Source organism: Zeus faber, assembly GCF_960531495.2.
Source record: "Zeus faber genome assembly, chromosome: 3".
Taxonomy (NCBI): domain Eukaryota; kingdom Metazoa; phylum Chordata; class Actinopteri; order Zeiformes; family Zeidae; genus Zeus; species Zeus faber.
The window spans coordinates 25,765,874-25,787,099 of NC_137190.1; the positions used below are offsets into that span (position 1 = coordinate 25,765,874).

Sequence of the window (21,226 nt, forward strand, 5' to 3'; positions counted from 1 at the left end):
GAAAATCCCAAAATGAACAATTTGAATCTGGCCAGATGCTCTGCTTAACATTCCCATGTATCCCGCATCAGGGAGGGGAAAAAAAAAAAAGGGTCTCCAATCAAAAAGACACTCAAAAGTATCTGGTGGTACATCTCAGCCGTTTTGATTGGTTCCTCCTGGGAAATTTCAAATAACATGTTTCAGGAACGTCCCTTTTCCACTGAAATGGACTTTATAGGTTTGTGATCCAAGCAGCTGAGCCCGACACTGGGAGCGTCTCAGTCCGGCAACTCATTTGTGTCGCGACGTGTTCTTCTTTCGTTTTCGCTTGAAGAAGCAGCAGCACCTGCAAAGAGAAAAACACAGACCGGCGTCAGCACGTGCAAAGCAGCGAGATAGGAGATGAGCCTAATCCAAAAGACACCAATGGGCTGGAATATTTTAGGCATCGCATGTTCATCCATGAATTTAGAAATATCAATAGAAAACCAGAAGTAAATATTCAGTTGCCACAGGTGTGACTAGGGAAAACAGCAGCAATACTATGACTTTGCCTTCTGCGTTCATGTCCTGCCATTTTAGAGCCTTTATCTACAAGAGAAACAGCAGAGAGCCCTAGCGTGGTGCAGATGTGGAGCACAGGACAGAGAATGGACACTGACAACGCACAGCGACAGGAGAACGTCTGTAGACCAAGACACAGGACAGACTCGATCCGAGGTTTAAACCATTTAAATCTCGGATTTAAAGAGGAGATTCAGAGAGGAGAATGAACGACAAGCCAACACGACAGGCGTACAGTTATGTCAGCTGGTGTGAAATCAGTGTGTGTGGAGATGATTCATAAATGTTGGGGTTTATAATTCCAATTGGGCCTGGAATGACTAGCGGGACTCACAGATGAACCTCTATGAAAGAGACATTTTACATCTGCTTTCGCATCGGAGACACCTGCTCAAATTAAAACTAGGACCTCCACTTGCACCGAGGGTTCCATGAGTTTTGTTTTGGCCACAACACACTCAAGTTACTGAGGTTAGGTTGTGGTTGGAAACATGGGGCCTCTGCTCTAGCGCACTTATAATATGAAGACACATGGCACTGTTGTACCAGTGAGCCTGGCAGTAACTACTCGACTGGGCCCAGTTTAGGCTGGTCCACTCCCCTGTCCCATGAGCCTGATGTGGACTAGCAGAGAGGGACTCACCACAGGTTGAGCATTTTCACGCAGCTACAGAAGAGGGAGGAAAGAGCGTAAAGAGAAAAGATAGATTAATACAGTAGGACCAAGATGGTGGGAATGGCCTCCACACACACACACACACACACACACACACACACACACACACACACACACACACACACACACACACACACACACACACACACACACACACACACACACACACACACACACACACACACACACTAAGGAGAAAAGGAACAAGTGCATATCGTTCGGCTCATTTGCTCATGGAGATTAAAGTATGATATCACCAAGTAAAATAGAATTGATGGATTAGCCACTGCACTTAATCATTTAAAGTAACAGGTGGATTGCATGCCTTTTAAGAAATGGAAACCTGCACAGAGAGGTCTTGCTTGTGTGACTGAAAAGCAAGCGTCCCACAGGACAAGGTTTCCCTCACAAAACTTGTGGCAAGTTGGAGGGGAGTAGGGGATGGTGCTGAGAGAGTCCCCGTTACGTATCGTGCTTTTTGTTTCGTTCAATAAGGAGATTGAGTAAAATAAAAGAAAACACTTATATTAAAATAAAAACAATGTTTCGAGGGCTTTAATGCTTGACCAGAAAGACAGATGAATAGATCCGGGTCTATTTTCTATTTTCATGGTTTTGGAACGGGATGTTACAGACATCTCGCGGTTCAAGTTTCATCCATATCAAACCACATTCAGAGAAGGAATTAGTGGAAAACAAAACAAAAAAAAAAAAAAACACAGAAATTTGGACAGAAGTAGCCAAACATTCATGCCTTGCCGACACGCCAAGGTTCTAAAACGTCCGGTCCAGTGGTGGAGAGAGATGGTTCTTTGAGTAAGACGCCAACAACGATGACATCATCATCATCCAATTTTTGCGGGTTGTGGCTATGAACATCCATTCTCATCATGCGAGCTGCGTGGTGTGGATTCCGTCGCTCTGCAGTGGTTACAAACTGTGTGTGTATGTTTATTGTCTTACCTGCTTGATGTTGGCGGGGCTGTTCGATTGATATAATCTCTTTTTGTAAATAAAGGCATTCTGTTCGCATCTAACCCAGTGTTAGATGCCTTGGTTGTGTCCCTCCTAACTTTGTGGGATTCGAGGAAGTCCTAAGTGCTAAACTGTGCGAGTCCATGATGCGTTCCATGTACTCGGAATGCATCTGAAAATTAGGACCCGGAAAACTATAAATAATCAGCTCTGCAAAACAGGAAATAATGGTGCTTTCACGGAACTTGGGAAAACTCTGAAATAATGCTGTAGTCAATGGAACTCATATAACTGTAATTTGTGTTGTTTTCCAGATATGTTTTTTATTTCAAGAGAGAGAGAACAAGAGAATTGTGTTATTAGCTGTGTCACTAAATAATTGTATTGTTTGTGTGTTTTCAGGTTCCCGATGCCAAAGAGAGGCCGAAAGTATAAAAAATTACAAAAATAATAAAAAAAAAAAGAATTTCAGTCACAAGCAAAACCTCAACCTTTGAAAATGGATTACATGAAAGAACAAGATCACATCTTGCTATATTACCGTGGAAACCAAATATCCCCTGTGTATGCAAAATGGTGTCAGGGTTGTGATTTACATACTTTCATTTAGCACCACACAAGGACCTCAACTTGCTTGACAAGGTATCAAAGTGACATGAAACACAGCAATCAACATATCAAAAAGGAATGCGTTCATGGAGGACACGGCACAAAGACTTACAAAATGGACACAGCTTTAAGTGAATGGATCTCAGAGATATCGTTAACACTACCGGCAATAATCAGTTTGTGGTAATCGTAGGTTTGAAGCATTTAACTTGGGTGTGGCAACAGCCTTGGTGCAGGGTTCCCACTCTCTTCAAGAAGTCATGTATTCACATGTATCCATATTAAAGACCCTGTCCACTCCTTTTCACTTATTTCTGCTGATTAGACCTCTTACAGCGTCCCATCCCTTGCTGATTTCTAAATGACTGACCTCAGTATGTTGCAGTTGTCCAACTTCAAGCTGAGAAGAAGTCTAATCAGCCAAACCTGCCTGTATCAGTTTAAACCTGATGGCATCATAATAATATTTTGGGCACTTTTGGCATGACTTTACCACGACTAGAAAATTACATTTTTGGATGTTTTCCAGGACATGTGAACCATGCTGATTGTCGGGTTTCCTGGTTGAGTCAAACTCAGAACAAACCAACAATTTTTTTAGGGAAGATTCTTCCCTTCCGACAGCTGTTGACCTGTCATGTGTGCGAAGTCTCACAGGAATTGATCGATGTGGTTCAGTGACATTTTGCAATTGTAAATTTAAACACGCGCACATTACGAACCCCAAAAGAAATCCAAGACAGTGTTTAAATGTAAATAAAAAGACTGGGTAGGTATCTAGCAGTCTTAATCAGCTTTCACTTCACATGACAGCAGCCTTAATAAGATCCCACGGAAATTGCACTTGGCTGGTCACATGGTCATTTGTTTCACCGGAATGTTGGCTTTAACCGACGATGGTACAATAATATAGACTAAGACTTTGTAAGGTTCCTTATGTTAGCTACATAAACTTAGAGGTTTGCTGAAAGATAAAACCGCCAAGGTCAAATCTTGTCTGGTTTGCATTTGTCTTCGAGTGGTAGCGTGTTATGACAAATATTACGATATCTTTAAATAGTGATATACGTGATACAGGATACTGAATTAATAAGAATATATTATGATATATTGATAATATTACATTAGATAAAATGTATATGGGTGAAATTCCATATGAAAAGCACAAAGCAAAATTGTTCCCTCTCCAGTTTGAGTTCAAGTTCTATGAGTCAAACAAGCACTGCTTATTTGATGAAATATGTATTTGAGGTAGATATTCAGGTTCTTTGCTATGTGTCATTATAATATTGGTAAAAATTTAGTTGAGAATGCCAAACTACAATATGCGTGGGCGTTAGTGACGTTCATCTATAACTGCGATGGAATTACTTTATGAACGGAATGTTAAAATCCCGAAATGACGAACTGAAGATACTGGTTATTTTTTATCAATAGTAGGATTTTTAGTTGATCTAAAACATCAAAAGCGGTAAGGGTGAGAAACAAAAACCACAGTCATGGAACAGTAGATCGAAAGGGCAAGAACAGGTGAGACGCATAACAATAAGTAGCAGGAGAAGACTTCACATACTTGGCCTCGTCCACAACCTCCACCTCTGCCTGAGCTGTGATTGGTGCATTGGAATGGGCTGCCAGGGGGTCATCTGCATTCAGCTCCCCATTGGTTGAGCTAACCACCTACAAGGCAAAGACAAACATTCAGATGAATCCACTTGCTTTTTCAAACAATTAAAAACAAACAAACAAAAAGAATGCAAAACAGTACATCGGCAGAAAAAACACAAAAAAACCCAAGCCCAGCTGAAATGCATAGGCTTACTCCTGCAGGGGAAATTGTAGGAAAGATCTGGGAATTAAGATTTAAAAATAAACTTCTTGATCAAACTTCCTGATTCGGTTCATATATTCAGCTATAGAGAAGGTTCCTCAAATTACTTGAATAGTTGATAAAAGGATGTAATTTCCCATAAATTAAACGCAAATTGTTCACTCAATGACAATTTCTCCTGCAACAGTCAGCAGTTGTTCCTCATCATAGATAAACAATATGCCAAAACTTTAAAAGTTGGTTACCATCACAACAAAAAGCTATCACACCACCCTCATTATAGATGTCTCACAGCCTGGCCACTCACACATTTATTTTCCCCAACAGCTCCAATTAGATTGGTGTGATGATGCTGCTTGGTATGTCTAAGCAGTTTTGGCAGCCAAGGTATTTTTGTTGGTAATTTAAACCTTGGCTGATTGAATGATTGATTTTACAAGACAATTTCATTTAAAAAAACAAGTTCAGCCATGGCATTGACTGTTACTATTGCAGTCCCTTTGGGGATGAGGGGTGTGTCAGTTAACAGAACTAATTAAAAACGATTTACATCAGAGATAAATATATCTCGGCCGGGGACTGGTCGGGGGCCTGATGGGGGCGCGGAGCTGCATGGCATGGCAGGCCGCTCTGTGCCCATGGCTAGTTGCTGTGGGTTGGGTGCCTCCGTGTACGGGATGCGGGCGTGCTGGGGCACGTTCAGGTGCGGGTATCCGCGTGGCCGCTGCCCGGCCTGCTGCACCCTGTTGATCTGGTTGTGCTTCGCCTATATACATTCGCAGACAAATCTTACTCTGAACAACACTCCACCAGACCAGGGTCTGCGGGGCAGGAGGGGTGCAAGTGATTCGGATTCGACCTGTTTGGAGGACTCTCACCCCTCACTTGAATTGCCAACAGCACACATTCAGCACTGGGGTTTTGCGGGGTGACGGGACGCTGATGGGTTGGTGTGGGGGTGTGGTTGGCCGGGTGGGCCCCCTCACGGCCCCTAGGAGGCTGCTTGCTGTCGTTAGTGTGGGTTGGGGTGCGGCCGTCGGCCTTTGCTCCCGCTGCATTGCTTCTCTGCAGCAGGTGGTTGAGGGCCCCTCATATCTGGCGGCCTGCAGCCGTCAGCGGGCTGACATCCAGGTTCCCTGTGCTGAGCACATTCGGCTACGTGGATGGGTGCTCGGGGCTGGGGGGGCTGTACGGCTGTGGGTCTCAGGGGGGGCTTTAGGGCCTTTCCCGCTGCTTGGAGGCGCTATGATATAATACCGACCTTATACTCCAGAACCAATTGGGACAAGTCCCTTACACTCACCGGTGGACATGGACACAGACACGCATACAGACACACAGGGACACACAGGGACACACACAAGGACACTCCCACACACAAGGACAGACACACACCAACTGGTTACATTACTCTCCTTTCCTACCTTATTTACAGTCATATCTATGACAGGAAGAAGCCACGTGACCAACTGCTGTTCCAGATTTCCCGGACGTAACTATGTTTTTTCGATACATATTGTCATCTAATGTTTTTGTTTTTCCATGTACATGTTGTTTGGTTCTATGTTTATTTGTCTCACCCGTGGTGATTCTCCCCCTCTTGGAGTAGTGATTCGTTTATAAATAGTAATCTCTTGGTAAAATAGTTTTCCAAATTTAACTGAGTTTAGGTTTACTAAAGCCTTTGTTATTTACCTCAAATACTTATCAGTTCTTCATTTTTGCATTATAAGTTGGAAGATCATAAGAGTCCTTTAAAGCTCTATTGGCTTCCCCATTTGTGCTCGTTTGAATGTATGCACCTCCAGTCATAAGCCTGATTAATCATCACCGATGGGGTGGCTTTAGCTCTCTGCCCTACTGTATATGCGTTGACAGCCTGTTGTTCTCCCAATGTTTCTTCAGCATTTTGTGCAGATAGACTGAGGGTAAAGGTTCATATAACCAATTAAGAGATAACGGATTATCTCTATAAAACAGACAACTTGGGCCAACAGACTGTGATCTGGTCTTCCTACGACTCAAAGGCAAAGGCCACAAAAAAAAGGAGGAAAATCCTTTGAGGTGCTCTCACATACTAAAGAACATATGGGTCACTCTCTAACTTGCACCGTGATTCCAATCATTGTATCCCAAGTAATTAATTTTCTTTGGCTTGAAGACAATCCATCTCAAAGTGCCATTCAGCTAGGCAACTAGGTTTGGCAGACAGAGCAGATAAGTCACAAGCCCATTTATAGAGGGAAGCTGCTCCCGTGAGCTCATGACCACACCCCCCCAGCATTTTGAACAGAGTTGTGAATGTCATTTTGGCGTGTTTCTATATGCACACAGCATGTCACTCAGAACACAGTGAAGGTGTTGCAGGAGAGCTGACAATTCAGTGGAGATGCAAGTAGATTTTAATAAGATGCTTGGCTAGTGCATAACCGATAAGAGGGATATGCAAGTGGAGCTGGACCTTCTCATTGGAAGTTTGCAACCACCGAATGGCTAGAATAACTGAACCCAAATAAGCCCTCAGAGCACAGCGAGAATTGATAGGAAATTTATTTGCCACTCGCAGGGTTTCAAAGCTTGCAGGGGAAAAACGGTTCCACGTTGTTGGCTGCGGTCCCCACCATCTCTCAGTCAAGGCTCCACACTGTAGGGGAAACAACTGTCTTAGGCGTTCTTGACTCCAACATTACCCTCCCAAGCACAGGCATTCTTAATGTGGAGGAGTCAGCTGAGGAACAGGGATCCTGCTTGCCAATAAGTACGGGGAAGTCCACCCCAATCAGAGGTGGTGTTAAAGCAGCCAAGCACCACCACTGAGCTGGAGAAGTTACAAGGCGGCAGACATTGAAATTGTTGGGTCTGGCTCCAGGATAGCTGTTCTCTCCAGGTTTCCTCACCTTCCCTGGGATTGGCCGAAGGTTCTGGTTACTGTTTAACTTACTGTGACGCTATTATGCTGGGGGCAAACCACGGGAACTTTAATCAAAATAACTAATGGGAAATATACCTGTACCATTTATAATAAAAAGATTAGTTTAGAGTCTGAAAGTAGTTTGGATAGGGAAAACTAGATGCAGGGGGTACAAGAGATATGAGAGTTGACATTCTTACTCTGGATAAAAGTGTTTTTATATTTGATGAACAACTCCAGCTCTTCTGTTTGAATATATTGTTCATTATCCCAAAACACATTTTAATAGTCCAACATATACCGTAAATAAGCAAAGAATCCCTGCCATGCATGGTCGTTCACCATCTTCTAAACCTTAAAGAAACATGCATTTTGGAAAAAAAGGAATGAATAAATAAAAAATAAAGTTAAATATAAGCCCATCTTGCAATATGTGCTTGCAATATTCAAAACACAAGGGATTCCCAAAGGTAATGAAAAATGGGACCTGATATATGATGCCAAAACAGTGCAACTATATATAAGTGAATCACATTTTCTTCATCTGCAGTGAGCACACTGTATCACATGCGTTTGGCGGTGTAACCGTGGAGAGTGTGTGGGTGTTTCTGCAGGGGAAGCTACTGGAAAGAAGACATATGGATGCCAATCTGTCTCAAAGCAAAATCCACAAGTGTGCATCAAGTGTTGATATTGAATACTTGTTAATACAACTATTTACTTGACTATCATCATGCGTGATACACTAGTTTTTAAATGCTAGAGCTTAGTTCTTTTGGTATAAGTCTGACAGACTATGGTGATTAAAACTCATCAGTTCATTGCTTGTTGAACTGTTCAGGACTTGCCTAAATAAAAGCGATACAATTAACACTCAAATGTCTCCAAAGGCAACCATCGTCAACACCTGGTTGAAATTTGACAATGAATAGTAGTAAATCAAAAATAATTTAACAATCAAATCGATGCTGTAAAATATAAAATACCAGAGCGAAGAAAACATTTCTCAACAGTGAAACACTTGATTGTACACTGCGGACAGAGGTTGGATGAGACAGATGTGGCTGTATCGAGAAGCCATAGGGGGAAGGGAGCAGAATGCTTGGACTTCTGCAGTCGAGTGGTGAGTACCTGCACTGAGCCCCCGTGCCTGTCCGCTGCCAGGTGGGAGGTGAGGTAGGAGGAGTTTGCCTGCCGACTGGGCTGCACCTCCCATGCTCCTCGTCGGTCAGAGGCTGCGGTCTGCTCGTGGATGGGTGGAGTATTGGTGGTGGAAGCCAAGGTCGGGTGAAGCGGGAGGGGGGTGATGGAACAGGTGTGTTTGGTGAGATGAGTTGAAGTGCGTGCAAGGCCAATTTTCATGCAAAGCAGCATGAGAAGTGAAAAGGAACAAAAAAATAAATGAAAGAGTAAATCAAAATCAAAGCAAGGCTCGAGGAAGAAAGTTGGAGCCAACGACTGGCGGGCCTAAACCAGAGAGGTTCTCGCACACATCTCAGATTTTGGTGTCAATCAAGTAATTACATTGATTTGATGGCCTGGACACATGTGATCCTTGTGAGCTAAAATGGTGAAGGCAGGAGAATGTGCCAACTTGTTATCTAAGATCAACCTTGAACTACTCAATATATTATGAAGGACTTTTGGGAAAGTACACAGACCATTTTGACCATTAATGCCATTGTGTATAACTTCTAAAGAAGCGAATTTTGGCAGACTCCCCAGTTCACAAGAAAATGTATGCGTACTGACACAAGATAATGAGGGAATCTATTGATGAGTTTGTTCAGCTATTTTGCAAGACACTGAGCTTGTCATTTTGAATATCGAAACCTCAACACCTTGACCTTAATAATGATAAATATATCTTATTCTTTCCAATACACAATGCACTGGTTCAGTTCCAATGAATGCCAATCTTTTTGAAGTGGGGAAAGAGAGGCACACCTGATTTCTCATGGGTTGGTGTTGTGACGGCCGGTCTCTGTGAGGATGGCTCTCTCTTGTGATGGCAGATGCTCCAGAGTCTATATGGACAGAGCCTACAGGAGTAGGCTACAAAGGAAAATACATCCATCAATTCTTTACCGAGCATTCATTTGGGTGGCAGCACAAAGAGCTGGCTCAGCCACAAAGTGATAAGAGTGACTTACTATCTGTCTGCCAACCCAGTCATAGGTGTAATCAAAAGTATATCCTTTCCGCTCAAACAGCTCAGTGAACAGGGTCCTCAGATATTCATAGTCAGGCTTTTCAAAGAAGTCCAACCTTCTCACGTAGCGCAGGTAGGTCGCCATCTCCTCTGCAACGACGAAAAAAATATTTGGGTTCATTTGCACGGATTTAAAATTCCACATTTAAGGGCGAAGGAATATGCAGCCTTAGCTCGGAAGATTGGAAGGAGATTAATTTCCTTGCAGACTTGCTGCAATCCCAATAAACGAGGCCTAAATGCATTTCACCATCTCACAGCTCCAGCGGGCATCATACCTGGGAAGTTCTCGCAAAGGACCTCAATAGGAGTGTTTCTTTTTGTGTCTCCAATTTTCTGGTATCTTTCTTTTAATGTGTCAGCCTGCAAGCAAAGCAAAATACAGATGTCAGATCACTTTAAAGTCATTCCTTCATTCATATATACTATTTGAATAATTGACCTGTAGCCATCAAGCATTTCATCACCAATATTCTGTAGTTTATGTACCCTAAGAGTAGAAAAAGTCGTTTGCAGCCAGAAAAAGGAAATAAAAATAAAAATAAACTGCATAGTTGGTAATGTGGTAATGTAACTAGGCCACAGCTTGAGGGATGTTTACAGGAAACGTCAAATGACCTATTTTTGTTCTCTAGAAAGAATTAAGTGTAACAACCAAGGTACCACCTCATTTACCAGAAACTACATTTTAAACTTTGACAAAGCAATTATGTCTGTCGAACAGAAAGTACTCCATTGAACTTCAGATTAAACATTAAAGCAATTAAGATTATAACAAAGTCTCGCCGATATAAAAATTTGCAAATGATTACTATGGCAACTAATGGGAAAAGACACCCAGGACGGTGGAAATTGAGGCACCAAACGCCTTTCTCTTATGCATATTAGAATCGACAGTTCTCACTGGAACTGGATATCCGCAAAAAGTCGAAGTGTAAAAGAAAAAACGTCACTTAGCAGGCTCACTATCCTCATTTGGCGAGTGTAAATTGATAATGACTGACATATTTACCGTACCTTTAGTCCTTGCCATGGTAGACTTCCACGAAGGAAATACATGAACATGTGACCTAACGCCTCAAGGTCGTCTCTTCGGCTTTGCTCTATAACAAAGTGGTCAGTTAATGCAGTAGCTATAGAATTCAACATTCACAAGATCGATTTCAGACATGCACAAGATTAAGGTTTCCTTAAAAACATGATTATCCAAACAAAATGGCATTATTAGGGGGCATATCATTAACAAATAGGAATTTATGCAAATAAAAATATGCAAAAACAGTCAGTCGATCACTCTTACCTTTACCCAGATGTGTGTTGATGGACATGTACCGAGCAGTGCCAGTCAAGCTCTTGTGCTCACGGTATGGAATGTGTTTCTTAGTTTCGGGGTCGATGTATTCTTTGGCCAGGCCAAAGTCAATAATGTGAATAATGTGTTCCTTTTTGTTCCCTTGCCGTCCGATGAGAAAGTTTTCAGGTTTTACATCTCTGTAGATGAGGTTTTTAGAGTGCACATACTCCATTCTGGAAATCTGATACGGAGAAAAGTGGAAACAAAACATCAAACATCTCCTTATTCTTCAAATCTATGAATCAAAATGTAAACCTAATTACAATGTGTATACTTCTGCATAATCCTGTGATTGATTTCTTTAAAAGAACCAATTTGTACAATATGTAACTTCTCCACATTCATTTCGAAAAACAACTAGACCCATGTTATATATTTTGTTGAGTTGTGCACTTACATTCTCCCAAATGTTTCCAACAATTTTCAAACCCAGAGAAATCCGTCATTTTAATATAAGTAACGGTCTGTTTCATTAGGTCACCTGTCAATGGCGTCATATCCCCTTTACCCCTCTACTTGCTCTCAGAGGACACACAGAGGACCCAAAACATACTTGCGTTTTTGATCAACGAAAGATTATTTTTGAGGGCTTTAATGCATGTTTGGAATGGCAGGTGAATAGAACAGGGGGGTATTTTTTTAGTATTCTTATTTGTGCAAAAAAAAAATAAATAATAATAATAATTTTAATTAAAAAAAGATCAGGGGTATTTTAGAGATATTATGGACTAAACCCATTTGTCCGTAATTAATTTTCATATACTTTTCAAATGTGACATGTTAACAAATAACTAACAGTTTGTATGAACTGGACGTCATCGGTAGTGAAAACCTTTACGACCCGCCTCTTTTATCTGATTGGTCAAGCGACCATAACGTGACATTGAGGAGTGCCACCGCTTGGTGTGTACGGAGTGCAACTTTTGGTCGAGAGCCAGACATGCAAACGCACGGACACTTTTTGCGCACGTAGATTTTAGCAGATCTGAACACACCAGACGCGCAAGCGTGCATATTCAAGATGGCTTCTCTTCTGCAATCATTATTATCTTATAGTAATTATTGAAAATGAAATATGAGAATTCAAGATTATTTATACAATATAATATATTTATATTTTAGCTTAAAAAAAAAAAGCACCCCGCAGTCTCCGGATTCCCTGGATTAAGGCGACTTGTATCTGTAAATAGTTTGATTTGCTGTGAAACAATTTTATAGCTTCAGCTCAGGTTTTTATATATTTTTTTGTGTTGTGTGGAATAAATCTGTATCTATAGACAATGGTTGTTTTTGTTATTTCTATGTGATTATATAGGCATCTTATTAGGTTAACAACAACACCCATAACAGTTTCTGTTAGGTCTGAAAATAAATGTTTGTGCATCATCTAGGTGGGATGATGTGAGCATTTGGATTGGTACTGATCTTTGATCGTACTTAAGAACGTGGTGATTACTGTCCCAAATAAATGCATTAACATTAAATTATAGCTAGCAGCTATTTTGATTCTGTTGTACAACAAATTGATACAGTAATATTAGTATTATAAAAACAGTGAGTGAGTGTCTGTGTGTGTGTATAAGATGAAGAAAAAGCATGATCAAAACAGGAATTACTGGTTATATGGAAAATGTAGGACTTGTATATGCAAAATGTATATGCAAAAATATTGAACTTCATCCATCCCACAATGGTGATTGCCTCTGTTTCCTTTTTCATTAGGGCCGATGTTAAAATATAATATGTATTAAAATAATTAACAATGGTAAGACTATTAGTAAGGTGAAAAACATTAATATGCGGTGATATGGTGTAGATATTGTGCATATACAATGTATTTCTATAAGATTGAGCATACGGAAGCAGATTTTTCCCACTCCACGTCCACGAGTTGTCCGCTGGCCAGCCGGTTAGAACAGCAGCATTCGTTAACATGGGAGCGGAGGTGAAGCGCAGCAGTGCGTATCCGCTTGTGTGTCTGGTGTGTATCGCCGCTAGAAGACGGGTCACATAGGACAGGAAAGTGGCGGTGCGTCACAGAGGATTTTAAGCGCTGCGCTAACGATAATGTTAGTGAAGGCGCATGTGGCGGTTTTGGAGCACCGGGGGGGCAGATGTTTCAATCGGCAGCCCTGGCATGGTACCAAAATGATGCAACGAAATCCGCATTGTGAGTCGGTCCGGTAAATGCCGATAGTATAGGAACCGGTGTCATAGTGGTACCGGGTTCCGGGACCAACCCAAACATCCCGCGCATGATCATGTTGTGATTCAGAGTGTGCACTGAGAGGAGGGGCTATTCACAGACGGGTCCGTGGTCAGTGTGTGTGTGTGTGTGTGTGTGTGTGTGTGTGTGTGTGTGTGTGAGAGAGAGCGAGCAAGGGGGGGGGGCTGAGTGAATCAATGCGCTGAATGCAGCTCTACAATGAAATACGATTTTACACATTTTAAATAGATTTTATTTTTTTATTTTTTTAAATCAATATGTAGCGGTCAATATTGATATTGTGGCGCGCCGCCACAAGTAAATCAATGTATTGAAACACTTAAATTTAAAATCACCATATGCGTATGATATCCAAATATTTTACATTTTTAAAACTTTGCATAATAATGAGAAAAATAACTTCAATTAATGAATGTAAAGTAAAGAAAAATATCTGCATGCTGGGAATTAAAACCCCTGTAGTGAATGTACTCCACCTCCACGGAGAGGAAAGTTACTATAACTTTAAGGATTTGAGGCTTATAAAGGCAATGAACTCACCAGCTGAATTGCTATCATCAAGACCGTCTTCAGAGAAAAGGTCCTGTCACAAAGGTCAAAAAGGTCCTCAAGACTTGGGCCCAGCAGCTCCAGCACCATGGCGTTGTATTTCCCACAGGGCCCAAAGTAAAAGACCTGGGGAAGGCCTTCAGCTGGAACCAAACAATACATCAATGAGACATGCAAGAGTCGACAACTCAAGGAAAAAGCTACAAAGCAGGAGAGCTCACATATTTATTAGAACAGGTTTCATGTACACTGTAACACATTGTTTTTAGCTGTGATAACATCAGTCAGCGGGCCAACAGAATTCCTCAGCTGTGCATGTGAGCGCTAAGAGACTGGATGAGGCAGTTTAGTATTTCTGCTTCCCACGACTGATAATTTTCATGAGATGGAGCCCAGTGTCAACAACAACCACACACCCCCAACCTGACACGGTAAAGGGGGAGCTGACCAGCAATCAGAGACACTTGCTGGGTAAACATGGTGATTTGAAATTTCAACCATTTTCTTCCTTGATTGTTTTCCTGCTCCGCATGCTTTTGCAGTCATATTAGTAATTCTGATTTTTAACATTAATAAACACAATTAATGCTCAACAGTGAATTTGTAAGAGAATTATAAGTCATTGGATTAAATAGAGTAAATAAAAAGCCTTCCTCCTTCCTAACTTATGGCAGTTGTATTGTATAATGTAAACAGTGAGACCTGACCGAATTTTTATTTTGGTACACTGTTCAGTTCAGTTAGTGTAAAACACAGAACAACATGACAGCACAGTAGACCACAAGAAAATGAATAGCAACATTTCAAACTGTACATAATAAAAACTGCCTAATAGTTTCTCTATTATCACCGAATTATACCCAAGGTATCTAACGGCGTCTATTGTTATGAATGATGAGAAGAATAAAATATAATGTGAAGGTAGGGGACCTAGTTATAATGGCAGCCAGTTCCTTAACCACACTTAACCATTGCCTCAGATCAAATATTCGCCCACAATTGGTTTGTCGTGTCTGCAGCTGTTATGAAGAAAATCTGTTCTGTGCCATCTTCACCTGAGTCTATGTTGAGGTAAGGTACATAAAGAGTCAAATGTTATCGGAAACTTTGACATCAGTTTAAGAACCAGACTAATATAAAGACTAATGATGTTCTGTTACGTTGCCATCTTGAGCTAACTCGTTGAAGCAGAGCAAATTTCACCTGGGAAATACTGTAAGTCACAACCATACAGCAAGAAAAGTGCCACAAACACAGCCAGCCAACATCTGGGCATGTAAATATGCTCGTGCTGTGCACCATCCTGTATTTCTGGATGCAATTATCCCATTCTGTGGGTTGCTAATTGTACCATAGGAATGAGTGCCTTGAAGTTGTGTGTGCTTGTGGGAGGGCAGACAAGGTGTCAGATCAGAAATTTGCTGTAAATAAGCAGGCCAGCCATTGCAGGCTTCAGGACAATGCATTTCCAGCTTTCAGGTTCAAAACCTTGGATGGGCTCCTCTCTATAAAGCAATCATCAAGGTGCCCTTGAGGCCTCAAACTAATAACAGCCTCAGTGGAGGTGCAGGTGGTCGTAAATGTGTAAATGTGAAGCAGCCTAGTGCTGAAAAGGAACCCAAGTGCTTAGTCACCTGGGATATCTTACAGACTACTGTTGAATATTAACTGACTGCATAAATAAAATGTGAATCTGGTCATGCTACATGTCCAAAGTGAATAGAACATAATATTAGCGCCTAAATCATTGAAGTACTCCTTTGAGACGGATTGAAAATATCTTTACGATAGTAAATCTCCAAATGAACCATTTCAAATGGAGAGCAACGTCGATATACCCTATTCTATCAAAAATAACTGGCTACAATGCATGGAGCTCAGAATCCCTTACCTAGTGCACTGCTATAAGCCAACAGTGGTCACAGTGCTTTCCTACAAAAGGCAAACAACTGGATGAGTGGTGAAATTTAAATCCAACCCAAATGAATGGCGTTTGCTCTCCTTACTCACACTGCTTTTTAACTGACAGACTTCCCCATCAGGCTTTCACAGAACAGTACCGGCTTGGTATCCTAAAAAAAACAGCATGATGCTGAGTGGTATCGAGTGGACTTTAATGTTGACCTTTTGAGTGAGCACCCCTAAAACTGATAATAAAACTGCAACTCTAATTGGTATGGGGGTGCTGCTGGGTTTCCCAATATTCAAGGAGAAGCAGATATACAAATAAACTTTCACTGAGCTCATGCTGTGGCTCTGAGGCATCAAAATATTAGGTTTCTATTCTCTCTTGCACCAGTCTCTTCAAAAGAAAGCTACAACAGCGCATGAAGGTTAAAAGAAAATTCAGTTAATTAAAAACATGTCCAGCCATGCCCTGAGAATCACTCAAAGCCAACAGTAAATTCTACAAACTATTGACTGCTTTTCAAGTCACCAACAAACACTACTGCAAATATACCTCTCTCAAATATATCCATGAGCATTCAAACATTTGTTTATTTAACACATTCTACACCATTAATTTCAGGTGCTTCAGAAATCTCGAAAATGACCAATACTAGTACCATATATAAAGAAAAACAAAAAAACGGACAATGCTCCCTTTTTTATTTTTATTGAGGCAAAACTACGAATCAAAAACAAAATTTCGATATTTAACAAGTATAGAGAAAATACATCAAAACACTTACAATTCTACTTGTAAGAAATGTATTTAGGATACATTTTGGAAATGTGGGAAAACATTTACATAATCCAATCACTTCATTGGTGGGATTCACCTTCTAGACAACATGGGACAAGCACAGAAGACCTCCTGACCTTTCTTCCTATGACCAAGTTAAAATATGGTAAGATATAAGTCCTCTGGGAATATCTGACTGCTTTATAAGCTGGCAGTGGCTTGAGGGGTGGTGTAGTGTTTCATGGTTAAGCCAGGCTGCCAATGCCATGACATGACTCACCAGTTTCCACTCGCCCTCTTAACAATAGCATGCAAGATCCTCAAACAGTCTTCGTCTCAGCACAACAATGCCTTGCAGTCATGTGAAGGCAGAGCCATTCAGCCATTTGCTGACTCTTGCTAGCAGTAATATAGTATCATCACATGGCATTCGCATGAAAACAACAGAAGCTAAATACTAAACGAGGTTATTATCATAAATATCCAGAGACAATTGATGCAACACCTGGCTTGAATATCTGAAAACCATGTTCATTCATAACTCACTATTGCACACAGACATGCTTTGTCTGGCAGCCATGCTAGCTGCCTATCAGACTGTAGCGCAGCACTCGGCAAAGAATAAATGGGGTCACGTTATCCCATCTGGAGGAGAGGACTCAGGCAGGTTAGTGCTAAAAGAGGCAGTCAAACTCTAAATATTTAATGAGCTTTCGCACAGTTGGCCTTTTCCAACCCTCGTCTTTGCAAAACATTAGATGCATATTCCCAAACTGGCCATCGTAACAGAAAAACGTGCCTTTTAGTATCAGCATGAAACTTAGGCCAAACTATATTAGCAACATGACGCAACGATGGCTGGGCCCCATGGCCAAAAACAGATGCATTAGTCATATAGTGGATGGTGATAGTAAACACATTTTTTTAACCATCTAAATTACTAAACCTATCTACTCTCATATGATACTATTTATTATTCACTGAAATTGTACAGAAAGGCAAAAACGTGTTAAACCTCATTTCACAAAAACGGGATACCATTGTAGTCACAAAGGCCACCGATTTTTTAAACATCTTTTGAATACACAGTAATACCGTTTATAATTCCTTTTTGTAATTGGCAGAGTACTTCAAAAGTGTAACATTTGCTCTAGTAGTTTACTGAAGACCTGCAGGACTCCAGAGTATGATCTGCGATTTAGTCGCATTTTGCAACCATTTCTGGAGACAGTGCTATTCAATTTTATAATTAGGCACACCAGTGCGACTTTCAAATATGCCGACCATCTTCTTATTTTATTTTTTAATAGTCATCATATATCAGTAGGAGTCACAAAGAAAGTGTCCCTATTACGCATGGTGAAAAATAAAATAACCTACATCTAAAATAAAAACACTCCGCATATCGTGGCCACCCCATCACTGCCGTGTGCATCATTGTTGGTGTCCGAGAGGGAGACAGGTAAGCAAATTGCGCCATGGTCAACCCCCCCAGGGATGTCGCCTGCCTATCTTGCCATAAGGAAGAGCCGGTCCTGCCTGGAGCTGCTCGGCTGGCCGATAAAAAAAATTTAATTAAAAAATAAATAAAAATTTTAACGTGCTCACGGAGTGGTGCAGTCAAGGCTCATTTATTTGCTGATATATTAATGATTGAATTATGCATGCAGAATCTTTATAAAAAAGGATACATTTCTGCTGAAACACGTACTGTATATTTTTAAATGTTATTTTTCAGGTTTGAACATCATTTGTTTTTTAAAATTTAAATATGGAACCATCGTTTGACAGCTAGTGTGTCTATGTATGTATGAATATGAGAGTGAGAGGAGAGAAAAATCACAATTTAACTATGATTTTTTCTGTCACAATTTTTTTTCAGTACTACTTCAAAATTGTGACTTTTTCCCCTGTAAAATAAAACCGTACATTGTTATTTCTGTAAATTGTATATTTGTTACCAAAGCATTTATCAGTAGTACAGTTAAGATAGAAAAATTAAGAATGTTCTGCGTTGCATGCCGATTTCAGTGGTGCTCCTAAATTTTGTGCTGGACCTCCTTAAATTTTCAGTCGGGAGCACCGGTGCTACTATTGGAAAAGGCTGGTCTGGAGCCCTGGGTTGCCTTCTTAGGGGGAAAAAATGAAGCAATTTGTTCATTTGACATCAGTATTATAGTCTAAGTTGATAAAAGTGGAACAACACACATCCAGCTTACGAAGAGGAGCCATTCATCAGCATTGAACATTGGAACATAACACTCAGGTGGACAGTTACTTTTCCTCAACTCAGTTGATTGAACGGGTCAAATTAGCATTTTATTTGATGCAATATTCTCAGCTTCTTCTCATCAGCTCAAAATTACCTTGAGATCTTGATGAGAAGATATTGTTATGGAGGGACTTTGAAAAATCATTTCGATCCGCTCAAATAATTGAGGTGTGATCAGGTGATTGTGTTATAATTGTGACAGACCTAATTTACACCACATAGAACTTGTCCTGTCTAAACGCTGACTGACCTTATTAAAAAAGGAACACTTCAGAACATTCTTCCTCACCTGAAGATATCGCCCGCATAAAAGTCTTTAGCAGAGCATGAAAAAAGTCTGCAGCTGACATTTCTGCACCTATTTTGTCATTCACACAACAAGGTTACCTTCTGATGAGATATCCACACATAAGCAGAGACTCTCCCAGCAAGGTAAGGCGCTGAGCTCCACATCAAGGTCAAAGACCGAACGCAGAAATCTCTTGTTGTGGAAATGTGACAATCATTTCATCTCGTCTCCCAAAACATGCAGATCATTGTAATGCAGGGAGTGGAAGACAGGATGGGGAACAGGCTAATCTTCTCTGTGTCCTTACCTGTACTTCCTAAAGTTTTGTAGAAGCGGTATTCCAAATGCAACTGTGGTGCCCTGGATTTCACCGGTTCCTACACGGTACATAAAAAAAAAAAAGAAGAATGGTCAAATCTTTTGTGCAACACATGAATAAATACTGTTGGTAGTTGTGATAACATTTAAAACCTGAACCACAGTTTTGCAAACCAGCTGTCACTTGTTGCTGTCCGTTGTTATAACACTCAGATAATTTTTCTAGTCTTACTTTGTCACCCCAATTTTGTAATGAACCAAAAGAACAAAATCTCCACAGCCACAGTGTATCATGTTGTGTTTGCTCTGCTGTGGAAACTGATGGAGCGTGACTGGCAGCAGCACTTTACTGAAACTTCATTTAAGCGCCAAGATTCGGACACAGCTGTTCATTTTTATTAGGATAAATTGTCTGGGATGCATGAGAATTGTTCATTGCGTCAATTTAACTTCAGTTATAATATTCCATTCTACTATTGACTGTACATTTAAAGACAAAGACAATTTGAGAGAAAGAAAAGACAAATTTGAGAATCTATCGACTGAAATGTTAACTACACACTTGAAGTAGTTTTAAGAACATTTTAAAAAGACTCCGTTTTGCGTATGGGACGTATACAATACAAAAATATTGTGTAGTTGTGGCTTATTCTTAATGACCCATTAAGCCATTTGGATGCCTGAAAGCACTGATTTTCTTATGCTTGAAAAAACATCTCCAAATAGACTAGTGTTAGTACACTGTGCACTATTGATAAGACATCTGGAAAATGTAATGTTAGATTAGATAAGACATCTGGAAAATGTAATGTTAGTCTTAATTGTGATCTTTTTGGTGAGTGCTCATTTCCACTCTTGATGTTATTTATAAGAACAGTTAACCGTGCATTACCACTCATTCAAATGTATTTGAAGGCTAGAGGAGCCAGCTTGGCAACCCATTGTTCCACACATAGTGCCAAGCGTGCCAGTTCCATACACCTGGCTCCTGGGAATATCGCAGAGCAAGGTGTTGCATTTGTCTTATGGTACTAGATCTCACATGTAGAGGCAAGAAACACCTTATTATCACCACATAATAGAGGTTAAAGGTCTAATGCTTGCATTCTGCAGAAGTTGTTTGCGGGTCAAAAATAATGGCAACGTTTATTGCAAAACGACACCCTTGAATAACAGACAGCGAATTGATAAATATGTAACATTTGTAATTAATTCTGTGCAAAAATCACAACTAAAATACTTTAAAGAAGAAAAGTGAAGAAAACTTACCAGTTTAATAGCTACATATTCATTGGTGTAGAGATTTTTACCTGAAACACAACAACACAACAAAAACTAAGAAATGTTTAAGAAATCACAGCAAATTAAAGCCCTCTCTCGCCTGTTTGAGGAAAGTTATCAACAATGATTCTCTCCAAGAAGCCTGACAGCATAAACCTACCGAGAAAATTCACATTTATTGTATTGTGCCACTTGGCTTTCTATATGTATTCTATGAATTTCAAAACATTTATCACAAACTCAAACGTCCCATTATTGTCTCCAAACTGACAAGAGCATTTAGGGCGAGCTCACCAAGCTTCAGTTCACCAAAGTTGCCGCAGCCTATCTTCTTTCCCACGCGGAAATTGGGTCCCACCATGAGAACCCCAGAGGAGCTGGAAGAACCGGAGGGCCGTGACGAGTGACCACTGCGACTTCCCTGCGAAACCTTGGTGCTCCTGGCGGGCCGCTCGCCATACTTGTCTCTTTGTGGGTCCATGCTGCGAGC

General features: G+C 40.7%; 1 protein-coding gene across 3 annotated transcripts; it reads right to left on the minus strand.

Annotated features, from left to right (window-relative positions):
- Positions 1 to 273: 273 nt before the first annotated feature.
- csnk1g1 (casein kinase 1, gamma 1) lies at positions 274 to 21,217 on the minus strand (the record flags this gene model as incomplete). 3 transcript variants are annotated; one of them, XM_079998175.1, is made up of 13 exons in its annotated part: positions 274 to 328; positions 1,190 to 1,213; positions 4,380 to 4,486; positions 8,680 to 8,790; positions 9,496 to 9,603; positions 9,702 to 9,850; positions 10,039 to 10,123; positions 10,778 to 10,863; positions 11,061 to 11,295; positions 13,882 to 14,033; positions 19,445 to 19,514; positions 20,725 to 20,765; positions 21,031 to 21,217. In XM_079998175.1, the coding sequence occupies 13 exons, from the start codon at positions 21,215 to 21,217 to the stop codon at positions 274 to 276; spliced, it is 1,410 nt and encodes a 469-aa protein (XP_079854301.1). The 3 variants fall into 3 exon arrangements, with proteins under 3 accessions (XP_079854301.1, XP_079854302.1, XP_079854303.1); XM_079998176.1 differs by lacking the exon at positions 1,190 to 1,213; XM_079998177.1 differs by lacking the exons at positions 1,190 to 1,213; positions 8,680 to 8,790.
- Between the last annotated feature and the right edge of the window lie 9 nt (positions 21,218 to 21,226).